Source organism: Dermochelys coriacea, chromosome 7 (genome assembly GCF_009764565.3).
Source record: "Dermochelys coriacea isolate rDerCor1 chromosome 7, rDerCor1.pri.v4, whole genome shotgun sequence".
NCBI lineage: Eukaryota > Metazoa > Chordata > Testudines > Dermochelyidae > Dermochelys > Dermochelys coriacea.
Genome location: NC_050074.1, coordinates 58040470 through 58052969, shown reverse-complemented (window position 1 = coordinate 58052969; position 12500 = coordinate 58040470). Strand labels below are relative to the sequence as shown.

The 12500-nt window shown below is 42.8% G+C and overlaps 1 protein-coding gene across 1 annotated transcript in view; it reads left to right on the top strand.

The window, feature by feature from the left end:
* Positions 1-12500, top strand: part of ANTXRL (ANTXR like) — a 76691-nt gene that overhangs the window by 22686 nt on the left and 41505 nt on the right. The window contains exons 4-9 of the mRNA XM_038411377.2: positions 596-677; positions 785-818; positions 2962-3041; positions 3425-3493; positions 3676-3756; positions 3861-3921. Coding sequence (XP_038267305.1) covers positions 596-677; positions 785-818; positions 2962-3041; positions 3425-3493; positions 3676-3756; positions 3861-3921 — 407 coding nt within the window. The remainder of the gene's footprint in view (positions 1-595; positions 678-784; positions 819-2961; positions 3042-3424; positions 3494-3675; positions 3757-3860; positions 3922-12500) is intronic.

The following is a 12500-nucleotide window of genomic DNA, read 5'->3' as shown; positions in this document are numbered from 1 at the left end:
GACAGTATCAGAATCTGTCCCATGATAAGGAACAGTTTGTGCCCCAGATGTTTATCGGGGGAAAGAGGGTTGATCACTTTTCAGATTAGAAAGCCCACAAAAAGTCGGACGCTATTGTCATACACTTTGGCCTCTTATCGTTATTTTGGGTCAGATCATAACTCAAGATTTAACCAGCCCTGAGGGCTGTCCAAATCAGGAGTTTTGGTTTGCACTTTATAGTGATTGGGGCTGTCAGAATTTCAACCCCGACCGAAGTTTGCCAGAATTTATATCTGTTTTTTTTTTTTAAATTTGGTCCGATCCCTAATTACAATATACCCCCACTGCAACCACAGAACAGAATCCTTCAAATGTGTTTGCCATGATGTTATATTTTGGATCCATTTCTATACGCCACTGGGTACAGGGCAGCTTTCAGAATGTTGGGTTGTAGTGATGCTGTTAGTTACTGACCCTTTGGCCCATGTGTCTGTGGTGGTGCATTGTTCTATTCTGATCAAATGCTCTCAGGGGCTGCATATCTTGCTGGGTATCAGGAATGTCTCAAAGCAGAAAAATGAGATTTTTTTTTTTAAATTCTTCTCTTTTCAAGGGAAGCCATAAGACGGGGGCTTGAGATTCTTCAGTCTGAAGTGCCTGGAGGAGATACATTCATGCATGAAGGATTTAAAAGGGTACACACTGTGGAAACTTCTCGCTTTGATTTATACTTCTTAACTTCTGCTTCTCTTGCCCCTGTTGGACCTAAAACGAGATAATAACTTTTTACTCTTTGTTGCAGGCAAATGAACAGATTTACCATGAAAACTATGGAGGTAGGGACACTTATCACTGCCATAATTTAATTTTCATTGATAAACTGGGGAGGATGGGGTTATCAGCATGACCTGTAATTAACGCGTGGGAGAAAGAAATGCTGGGGGAGGAGCTAGTATTACACTGTCTTTCCATTCCAGCTTGATTAAAGCCCTGCTTTCAAATTCATAGATTCTAAGACCGGAAGGCACCACTGTGATCTTCTAGTCTTGACTTCCTGCATAACACAGGCTGGAGAATTGCACCCAGTACTCCATGCAGTGAGCCTAGTAATTGCTCAGCTGATTGGACGCAGTCTAGAAGTATAGGGCTTTACATGTGTCATTCCATTTTGAAGCACCCAATCTTGTCTGCCTGATGTACCCCAAACTCTCATTTGACCATCAGCATTGCTGTGAGTGCGATCTGACACCCATTGCATTCAGTCAGAGATGTCCCATTGATTTCACTGGGCTTGGGATCAGGCTCTCCGTCCTTCTGAACTTAAAAGTAACCTAAAGTAGGGGTGGGGAAGTATGTTTATGTCCTTTTTGGCTTCTGTGCATAAAGGTGGCTTAACATTTAAAGAATGTCTTTTTCCTGCTTGCATTTTACCTTGGCTGAATCAGGGATGTCAAGACTTTTCTTCTCTATGTTGCTGGAGGTCTCCTGGAAGGATGCAGAGATATGGGTTAGGCACTCACTAGGATCCTAATTGAATTAGTGGTGGGTTTTAACAAAACACTTCGTATTTCTCTGGTGTTTGAGTTAAGTAGGTGTTAAGAAAAACAGAGTTCTGAAGAACCTGCATAAAAATGGCCTCTCCTCTCAGTCAGTCGATGAAACTAGTAGTTTTCCAGGGAAAAAAAGAGTCAACATGACAAAGTAAAGAACGAAGAAGAAAAAAAATGTAAAATATAAAATAACAGCAATGATCTTTCCAGCCTTCTTCAACTATTTAAAAAAAAAAAAAAGCGAGGTCAAGACCCATTTTTCCCAGCTGCAGGTCACCTTTAAGGCTTCATGTTTGTGGCTATGACATGACATGGCAAGGACTGCACGGCATAAGAAACCTGTCAAAACTCATCAGGCTCTTTAATTTCCGGTAATACTGGAAAGACATTTGAAACGGAAAGAAATTATTTTAAAAAACAACATCCCTGGTCTCCCCTACTACTTGTATTTTAACTGCTGGACCTAAGAAGTGACATCAGATGTGTGCCTGAGCCACAATTTACATACTGGTTGGAAGTAATTTTGCTAGAGCACTATATTTGGCTGTATATTGCTCTGCTGTATACTGGGCTACTCACTGTGGCTAAAACTCTTCTGGAACAAAGCCGGCACACCCCTTAAGATCTATTTTGAAGATTTAGGTGGATTGTAAGGGGTGCATCAGCCATGTGCTGGATCTCCACGCATGGGTGAATTTTATCCCCTCAGCCTGCACCTGCATTCTTTGCACACCTGGAATCCCCACTGACTTCAATGCACATTCTTGCACAAGGAATGCAGGAGTTCTCACACAAATCCTGCTCACTATACTCACCTTGGTGGGGGGAGGGGAAATTGCTCCCCTCTGACCTGCAGGAGGAGGCAATGGGATGGCAGGATGCGTCCCTTAGGGAGATCACCTCAGCTTGCTCTGTCATGGCACAGTAATTGGCATCCCCTTCTATGAATAAACCCCCTTAACCACAGATCCCTGCTGCCTTTCTCTGTAATGGTCACACTCAGAAATGCTTGTCAAGGGGCAATTCCCCCCTCCCTTCTCCCTCTGGCCTCACCCCAACACAAGGTTCACTGGAGGATCCTCAGTGGAACCAGGCAGGAAAAGGGGTGACCTGAGGCAGCAGGCTTCTGGGGAGGTCTGTGCATGGATGCTGCTGGAGCAGTACCCTCCCGACTCGCATTGATTCCCTAGTGCTGCTTGTATGATGAAGACGAGCAGGATTTGGCTCATAACACACTGTTCTGGGTCAGATCTTCAGCTGGCATAGATTGGCATAGCTCCATTGTGGTCACTGTACAGCAGAGAAGCTTCAGAGCTCTGTATTCATTTGTCAGCAAATAAGGATGCATTGCCTAAACTTATTTAGCCATTGCCAAAGCTTCTGTAACAGCCATGCCTAACCCCAGCCATTTTCACTCTCACTCCTGCAGGACTCCGGACAGCTAGTGTGATTATTGCTCTGACAGATGGGGAGTTGCAAGAGGTTCAGTTTTATTATGCTGAGAAAGAAGTAAGTCCTCATTGAGTTTACCCAAGTAGCTCAGAGTATGTCTACACTGCAATTAGATGCCCATGGCTGGCTCATGCCAGCTGACCTGGCCTTGTGTTCCCAGGACTATTTAACTGCAGCATAGACGTTTGGGCTCAGGCTGCATCCCCAGCTCTGGGACTCTCCCACCTTGCAGAGTCCTAGAAACCGGGCTCCAGCCTGAGCCTGAACGTCTGCACTGCAATTAAACAGCCCTTTGCCCGAGCCCAAGTCAGCTGGCACGGGCCAGCAGCGGGTTTTTAATTGTAGTGTAGACATATCCTAAGTGGTTCATGTCAAACTTGTGAGCATCTGCTCTTGGTTCCAGTTTACGTGGCTTTGCATGTAATGTGTCTTTCATGTAGGCCGACAGAGCCAGAAGCCTCGGAGCTATCGTTTATTGTGTTGGAGTGAAAGACTTTAATGAAACTCAGGTAATTTGGGAACTTTTTTTTTTGGTTCTCCCCACCCATTAAGAGCATCAAATGAGGTCATTTACTTAATTACCGGTGCATAAACCCATACCTGTCAGAGCTCTGCATGTCAGCAAATAGGCTCAGTTTTAGATGCTGCAATTTTGTTTGTCTTGTGCATTTATGATGGTCTTTCTTTGCAGCTGTCGACAATTGCTGACAGCATTGATCACGTTTTCCCAGTAACTGGCGGCTTTTATGCCCTAAGAGGCACAATTGATTCGGTGAGTGGGGCATTCCAAAAGCAAGAGAAATGCACCCTTTCCCACATTCATTAAGTGGTGAAACAACACCAATGATCAAAAATCCCATTATCTTCATCTCTTAGATTCTGAAGAAATCCTGTATTGAGATCCTGGCAGCTGAACCATCCAGTGTCTGTGCAGGAGGTGAGCTTATACTGGAATCAAATGATATGGCAAATGAGAGTGGAATTACAAAAATGTCTGATAGCTCCCTACGAAAGCACCAGATCCAAAGCCCATGGAAGTCAATGGAAAGTCTCCCATTGGGCTTTAGATAAGGCCTAGTGAGTCCATGCTCAGCTCAAGAAGGAAGCTACAAACATAAAGATAGGCTCAGCTTTTCAAAGCCACTGAAGGGAACTGAAATTAGTAGGAATTGGTGTAGTGTTTTCAAAAGTGCCCAAGTGACTTAGGAGCCTGTTTCATTTTCCAAAGTGACTCATGACTGGATTTTCAAAGGTGTCTGGGTACCTAGAGATACAGAGAGGCACCTAGGCACAGATCCTCAAAGGGTTTTACGCTCTTTACTCCCATTGGCATCCCACCTGCATAGGTGCTTTTGAAAACCCCACTAGATGCCTGTTTGTATCTTTAGGCACCTATATAACTTTGAGGATCTGGTCCTTAGGAACCAAATTCTAAGAGAAAGGCAATGGGATTTAGGCTTCTGGGTGGTTACGTCATTTTGGGACCTAGATTCCTATATCCCCAAGCCACTTTTGAAAATTTCAGCCATTTATTACAATATTAGGCTTTGCTCTTATAGCCCTCATATACATAAGCAATCTTTACTCACGTGAGTAGTCCCAGTGACTTAAATTGGACTACTCAAATGAGTAAAGATTGCTTTGTCTGGGTTTAGAAGCCACACCTATCACTATACTAACTGAGTAGTTTTCAGGCTGCTTGTTCCTGCTAGCCCATTTCTGGTTACCTCCCATCCACAGGCTGACGTAGGCCCAGCCTTGCTTAGCTTGAAAATTAAGCATGAGTAAAGCACAAGATGATATGATTTTGCATGCATCGGGGAAGATATTTACACGAGGAAGGGTTTGCAGAAACAGGGGCATGCTCAAGTGTTACAATCATGGAAAAGATTTTGGAAAGTACTTTGCATGAAATTACAGTATTGTGTGGCTGAAATCCAACAGTCCTTACTCAGGAAAAATCTCCCTTGAAATCAGTAGGAGTTATACCTGGCTAAGGACTCCAGAATGAAAAGTATTAAGCTGGTTACGAAGGTCAAAAGATTGTGAGCCATTTTCCAAAAATGTTCCCTGATTTATTATTTTTTCAAATTCAAAAATTTTTGACCAGCAATATAACTGGTCAATTAACATAAGGAAATTTAATGGCAATTTTGTTTACATTTTTCCTGATCTTTTCCCAGCACATTGAAATATTGTCAAAATTTCAAAATTCAGAAAATGATGACCAGCTGTGATAATAATGAAAATAATAATGAAGACACCTCATATCTTGCCTTTCATCTAAAGAATACCAAGTGCTGCTTATTTTCTGAACAAAAGGCCCACTTACTGTACCAATAGATTGCAACCTGTATCACAATTTTCAGGAAATATTAGAGTGTTTGGCTCTATTAGAAACTGCAAGTTGTCAAAGCGATGATTTTGTAAAACACACTGATGTTTCAGGTTTAAGGAAAGGTGATTGGAGCTTTACTGAAACAGAAATAATTAACTGCATAGACCAAGATACCTGGTGGTTTGTAAAGTGTTAGCATTTTGCATATTCGTAATGAAAGAATTGCTAGTGTGTTTGGTAAATGCAAAGTATCCCCAGGGGAGCTGGTGCTAATGACATGCCTTTCGTGTTTAGTATATTGAACATGTAACCCTTCTGGTTTGTGTTAGCAATTCATTTGCTGTGTTTTTGTCTGTTTAGAAGACTATTGCAGCAGAGTAATAATGACACCATAAGCTTGCTGTAAGGTATAATTTACAGCATGGTTATTTAGAGCTTATGCTACTGTCTTGCATTCATTTGCTTATATGTTACAAAAATGAGCACATATAAAATAGCAATGGTGCATGAAAGCTGATCCGGAGCATATCAGACCAAAGATGTAATTTGAGGAAAATCTAGTAAATATTGCAGAGAAGAGAAATTTTTGTTCAGTCTTCATTCCCACATGTCAATTACTGGAGGATACTGCATTACATATTTCATTTTAAAACATCCTCTGGTGTTTCCGCTATTCTTCTGAATATTCCCAAAGGAGAAAAGGCGGAGAAGATATTTGCCACAAGACATTATCCATGAATTATTAAAAATGGAAGCTTACTGATTAAAAAAAAATTCCTAGTAGAGCTGGTCAAAAAACAGGGAAAAAACTTGGTGAAAAAATCACAAAATTTCACAGCTGTTTTCAATTAATAAGGGTTTGAAATGGACCCATTTTTTGTTTTATTTATTTTGCAAATATTTTCAATATAAATGTGTATGGAAATGGTTATCAGATTTGTTTGTTTGCTGAAAACCTGGTTTTGTCAAATGAAAAATTTCAGTAACCATTTCAATAACATGCTTTCATACATTTTGATGAAACAGTTATGAAAATTTCATGAAAAATGATAGATTTTGCAAAGTTGATACTTTTTCTTGAACAGTTCTCTCCTTTTTTTTTTTTAAAAAAAAGCCATATTTCAAGAAAAATTTCTCCCAGTTCCTCTTCCTGGTTTATTAGTTCTACAACTTCCCCCATTTTGTTGACGGAAATAGATTAAAAGATTAACTGAAATACATATGTGACTTTCGAGATGAGCAAAATGTTTAATTCGAGCCAAAATGATTTTTTTTTAAATTTTTTGATTTTCTGAACATTTTTGAAAAATGTTATTTTTGGGTCAGCCCGAAACACTTTAAAATTGTCAGCAAAACAATCAGTTATTTGCACAGTGCTGGTGGGTCATTTCACTGAAGCGGGGGCCATTGCTCATGGTTCTGTATGAGCTCTGTGCCTATTAATAAATATTTGGAGGATCCAAAAACCTTGATAAAGTGGCAAATCCTTACCTGCATCAATATCCCTGGACAACAATATACAGTTTATACAGGTTTTTTACAGTTTTATACAGTTGTTATTTTGTTTACATTCAGTGTAATTTATACAATTTATTACTTCAACTCATATATGCACACACACACACAGATATAGTACAGACAGTCAGATATATAGATACACACACACACACACACACACAGATGTGTACATATAAATTCCTATCTCTAGATCTTTTGGAAGTTTCCTTAAACCAACAGTAAAGCTTGTTTGCTTTCAGCGCTGAAATATGCACATCCTGGAGCCAGCCATGCATTTTGCACGAAATTCAGCAAAGTGGGGGCGTAGTGGTTAATTGGGGGGTTATTCATAATTCTTACTGACAATTTTAATCTTTATTCTACAATGCCAGATTCTGTGTTACTAAGTTAATGGGACTTTTGCTTGAATAGGGACCACAGAAGGTTTTGCCTGTTCATTATGAATAATAATTACCATTATATGTGTATTTACTATTTAGCAATGATCTCAGATTCGCTTTTGAGGTGCCAGTGGTTTAATAAATTGCTGAGGAAATGACTGATATGTGGCGTTAGCTGAATTCTAACTAGTTCAAGTATGGGGGTTGTATGTCTGAGATGGAGCTGGCTGGTACATCCATTTACAAATTGATCTAGCCGGGTTATGACAGCTCTCTGATGCTTAATTCTTTTTGACTCTGCAAATTTATAGTTCCTTATGTGGGGAAATGTACTTAGGTCTTTCTGTTCCCTCTGATTGAAAGTGACCAAGACATGCAGCCTGTAAACAGGCGATCAGTGTGGAATTGGAGGTGCCGGGTCTGCTGTTTGACAGCATCATTGCTTTGATTAGGCTCTCGGTACGCAGATGTGATTGAAAGGTTTTGCTGGATGAGGCATCCTACTGGCCCCGTCAACTCCCAGGTGTGGATGCAAGCAGTCAGCTCCTCATCAGAGTCAGAGAAGCGAAGCCGACAGCACAGCCACGGCGCACCAGCTTCAACCCACCATCTCGCTGCCAGCGCTGCCCAGTTATTTCACTGCTGACCTTTTTCCCTTCGCTGTCTTGTCAAAAGCAACAATCTAGAATCTGACAGTAACTAAGAAAGAAAAGGACGCAGCCAGAGCCAAGGCCCAAAATTAAATAGAATTAGCCATTTCAACAGGCCATCATCCCGAATATATTAATGCTCCATAGCATCTGAAGGGGGGACTGCTCAATAGCAACAATACAATCCAGCCTTGACTGTTTACATTTCCATACAAGACTGTTATTGAAACTATATTGTTCCCCTTGTGCTCATGTGGACAAGTTATTATGGGGGCTCTGGGCTGCTTTAGCAAGCATCTGTGCAAAGTTGCAGTGACAGTGAGAGGAAGGGCAGGACGGATAAACTGTCCTGACAAGATTAAACTCCCAGATGAGGCCGTTACTGTGAACATTTTGCATTTAGAGTCCTCTGTATTCACAGTGGTGGTGGTTTTTTTTAAAAAACCCCACGAACATTAATAGTAATTACACCTTTGTGGCTGCTGTATTTGAAAGCCTGTTCCTTCAGCAAAGCAAACAGCTGTTTCATTTTAACGTGTTGCTTTTATGTACGGACAAAAAAAAATCATCTTGCCCAGATGGTGAGATCATTTTGAAGTTAGCGGGTGAAGAAACGTGTCAGAGGGCAACACTTGGTATGCAAGGATATACATGTACAGCTGCCACTAGAGAGTGCCATGCGCCGAGAGGGGATTGTAACCCATGTTCACATTCTGGGTCAAATGCTGCTGTCAGTTACCTTGGTGTCAAGGAGAAGGCTCTGATTCTGATCAAGAGTAACAGCAGTGAAGTAAATTGGTTTATGTCAGTGTAAACTGATGCATGATATGAATCAGGCTTGGAATAACTCGATTATCATCACTGGAGTTATTGCAGGTTAATACTGGGGTAACTGATAGTTAAATTTGGCCCTTAGTCTGTTTTAATTTATTTTAAGGAGCATTGGGTGCTGATGTGAATCATGACATAATAAACAGGCCCACTTCTGTGCGTTCAGCTCCCTGATTCAGACCATCCTTCTGCAGTAAAGCACCAAAGCACATGCTTAACTTTAGGCATGTGCTTGAGCCCCATTGTTTGAAGCACCAGTTTAAACTTCAGCATGTATTTAAGGAGGAGGTTTTCCAAAGTGCCAAAGGGATTTAGGTGCATCAGTCCCATTGGACTTCTGCATCTAAATCCTGTAGACACTCTGGAAATCCTCTCTCTAAGTGCTTTGCTGAGTGGGATGGGTTTAAGCACATGCTTAAATTGGGGCCTGAAAGTACAGTTTTCAAAGGTGCCTGAGTGACTAAGGGACCTGTCCCATCGACTTTCAAAGGGATTTGGGCTCCTAAGACACTTAGACGCCTTTGAAAAATTTGCCTTGAATGACTTTGCTGGGAGCAGAAAGTGAGTAACTGATGGTAGAATATGAGCTACATGTGTTAATACACAGCACTGAAGCTGCTGCAGGTATTTCCCGTGTGCCGCTCTGCTTTTGCGGATAGGCTGTTCACTACAGGAGCTCCTTTTTCTTTCCAAAATATCTTTCCAGCTCTTCACGTTCCCCTAAATCTTGCATTGTCTCTGTAGAACACCAGAGCAGAAAACAAGTACCCTCTCCTAGTATGCAGTCTTAGATCACAGAGGACTGATCCACACAAACTCTTAGCAGTCACCTGAGCCACTGCCTTTGCAGATGAAGATGGAACTTGGAAGTAAGCACAGGTGTACATATATGTCCATAAGAAAGCGTGTCTTTGGGCCTTAATCTTTTGGTTGCAGGGCTAACTTGCTGCCCTAGCTGAGGCCCATTTGCATCTGTAGTTCTTAAGAACTTTGTACGATACCACATTTGAAATGTATTTTATGAGACACCGGAGCCCCATTGCCACATTGCAAAGCCTTAACTGAGGACAGGAGGGTCTGATCCTGCTCTTGTTTGCGCTGGGGTCACTTCATTAACTTCAGAGGAGTCACTCCTGATTTACTCCAGTGCAAGTGAGAGCAGAATCAGGATGAGGCCCCGTGAGTCTGGGCTGAATAAGGAGAATGGCTTGGAGCATGTACGCTGATTTGCAGTTGCTGGAGTAAATGTCCTGAGGAAATTGTTTAATCCATTATTAAATGTGGCAAACAAAGGTATCCTGGGCCTGATTCTGATCTCACTCAGACTGGGGTAAATCAGGTACAACTCCACTGAAGTCAGTCAGCCTGATTCTCATCTCATTTACACTGTTCTGCCCCAGGGTGATTATTGGGTCCCATGGATTTAACCCTGATTTATGCCAGTGTCACAGAAGAATCAGGCCCACTGATGTCAATGGAATTCTACCCTAGTGGCTACGGCACACCCTGAGCCTGGCAGGAAGATTCCATCCTCACCATGACACCCCCTGGGCCACTCTTGGCTATCGTGGCATGGTACCACTTCCCCCGAGGAGGGGGATGAGCTAATGATGGGTTGGGGATTGGAGCTCCTGGGTCAGACTTCACCTCTGTTTGGTGCGTAGGAGTGAGTGGCAAACCATGGTGTCACAATGGGAGTGGTTGGAGACTCGAGGGAATGGTCTCCTCCCTGTCCGTTTGGCTGTGGTTGTATCCGATCCATAGGCCCTGTGCATTGCATCCTCCCTGTCACAACTGACAGCTCCTCAGATTTCCAGCCATTGCAATTCCAGCAGGAGTGTAGACTAGTAAAAGCGGAATTCCCATGTTGATGAATTCCCATCTCATCCATGTTGATGTCCGTGCCAACCTGCTACACGGACAGGGGAGTATGGTGTGGCGCTGGGCCTTTCGCTTGTTTATTCTATGGATGAGGAGTATTTGCTATATTGGGTCTTAGCACTGGGCTCCAGCCTCTAGCAATGGCCTGTGCTGGATGTGTCAGAGGAAACCCCAAATCTCCCATTTGCAACCATTGGGGAAGAACCTCAGCTGGGGTAAACCAGCATCATTCCAATTAAGTCAGTTGAACAATGCTGATTTACACCAGCTAAGGCTCTGGCTCTGAAAGAAATTGTAGCAAACTGGTGCGTTTTTTCACCATGGAAGCTGGTTGCGTTTGAGTCAGCTCAGACACTGAAGCCGTCCCGGTTGGTTTCATGTCCTGGCTCGCAGGCAGTAGCACCATGTTACCCTGCTGGGTTTCTCAGCACTGCAAGGGAATGTTTGGGTGCACACCACTTCAGCTAGGGTGGGCCACTGAAGGAGCTATGGGTTCCACAATTAAAAGGATCGAGGGGCCCTAACACCCCATACTAATGGCACAGGGAGTGGAACTACAATCCTGCATCCTGCTCCTTCTCTGGGAGTTGCATTGCACCCCTTGAACCTCATAGATTTTAAAGCCAGAAGATAATACAGGCCAGGGAATTTCACCCAGTGATTCCTGCCCCAAGCCCATATTCATCGAGTCATAGAAGCCATATCTTGGTGGTTGAGCCAGAGCATATTTTTTTAGAAAGAAACATCACATCTTAATGTAAAAACTCCAAGTGATGGAGGAATCTTTGGTGACAAGTTTAGGATTTTAGCTCCAAAGTCAGTTTCCGTGCTCATAAGAATGGCCCTACTGGGTCAGACAAAAGGTCCATCTAGCCCAGTATCCTGTCTTCTGACAGCGGCCAATGCCAGGTGCCCCATAGGGAATGAACAGAACAGGTAATCATCAAGTGATCCATCCCCTGCAGCCCTCTCCCAGCCTCTGGCAAACAGAGGCTAGGGACACCATCCCTACTCATCTTGGCTAATAGCAGTCCCTAGTAGACCCAAGCAGCAAGCAATAGGGTTACAATATTAGGTGAGTCTCTCATTCCTATTTAGAGGCCTGCTCTCCACATAGAACTTGCATTGTTATTATAATGGGGATTAATTTTCTCTCCTTCCGAGTGCATAACAGTCTATGATAATAAGAGTTTTGTGTGCCCAGCGAGAGCAAAGAGGCCATTTGATTGTGCAGTCCGTAAGCAGCTCCATTTCTCATGCACACACTGTGGGCTGGCTGGGTTCAGTTGTGCTGTCCTGTGGGTTGAAGGTTTAAACCACTGAAATGGGGGAAACATGAAAAGAAAGACTGAAAAAAATCTACCCTTCTTTTCCCTGAATTTAGGCAAGAGCACTCAGAAGTAGAGATGGCCACATGCTGCGGAACTTAGATCCAGAATTTTGGACATCCCAAGTTTGGGGAGGGTTCGGCTAGAGGTCTTGGGTCAGTGCCTTGTACATATAGGGGACACTTGCAAGATTCAGAACTGTATGTGCACCGGGATTACAAACATCCTCCGAGATCAGGGGAGTTCAGGCTATGGATGGGTTAGAAAACCTGACCTCTGAGGAAAGGTTGAAAAAAAACTGGTCATGTTTAGTCTTGAGAAAAGAAGACTGAGTGGGACCTGACAACAGTCTGCCAATATCTTAAGGACTTGTATAAAAGAGGACGGTGATCAATTGTTCTCCATGTCCACTGAAGGTAGGACAAGAAGCAATGGGCTTAATCTGCAGCAAGGGAGATTTAGATTGGATATTGCAGAAAACTTTTTACTTCTAAGGGTAGTTAAGCTCTGGAATAGGCTTCCAAGGGAGGTAGTGGAGGTAATCCCCATCATTGGAAGTGTTGATCAAACCCCTGTCAGGGATGGTCTAG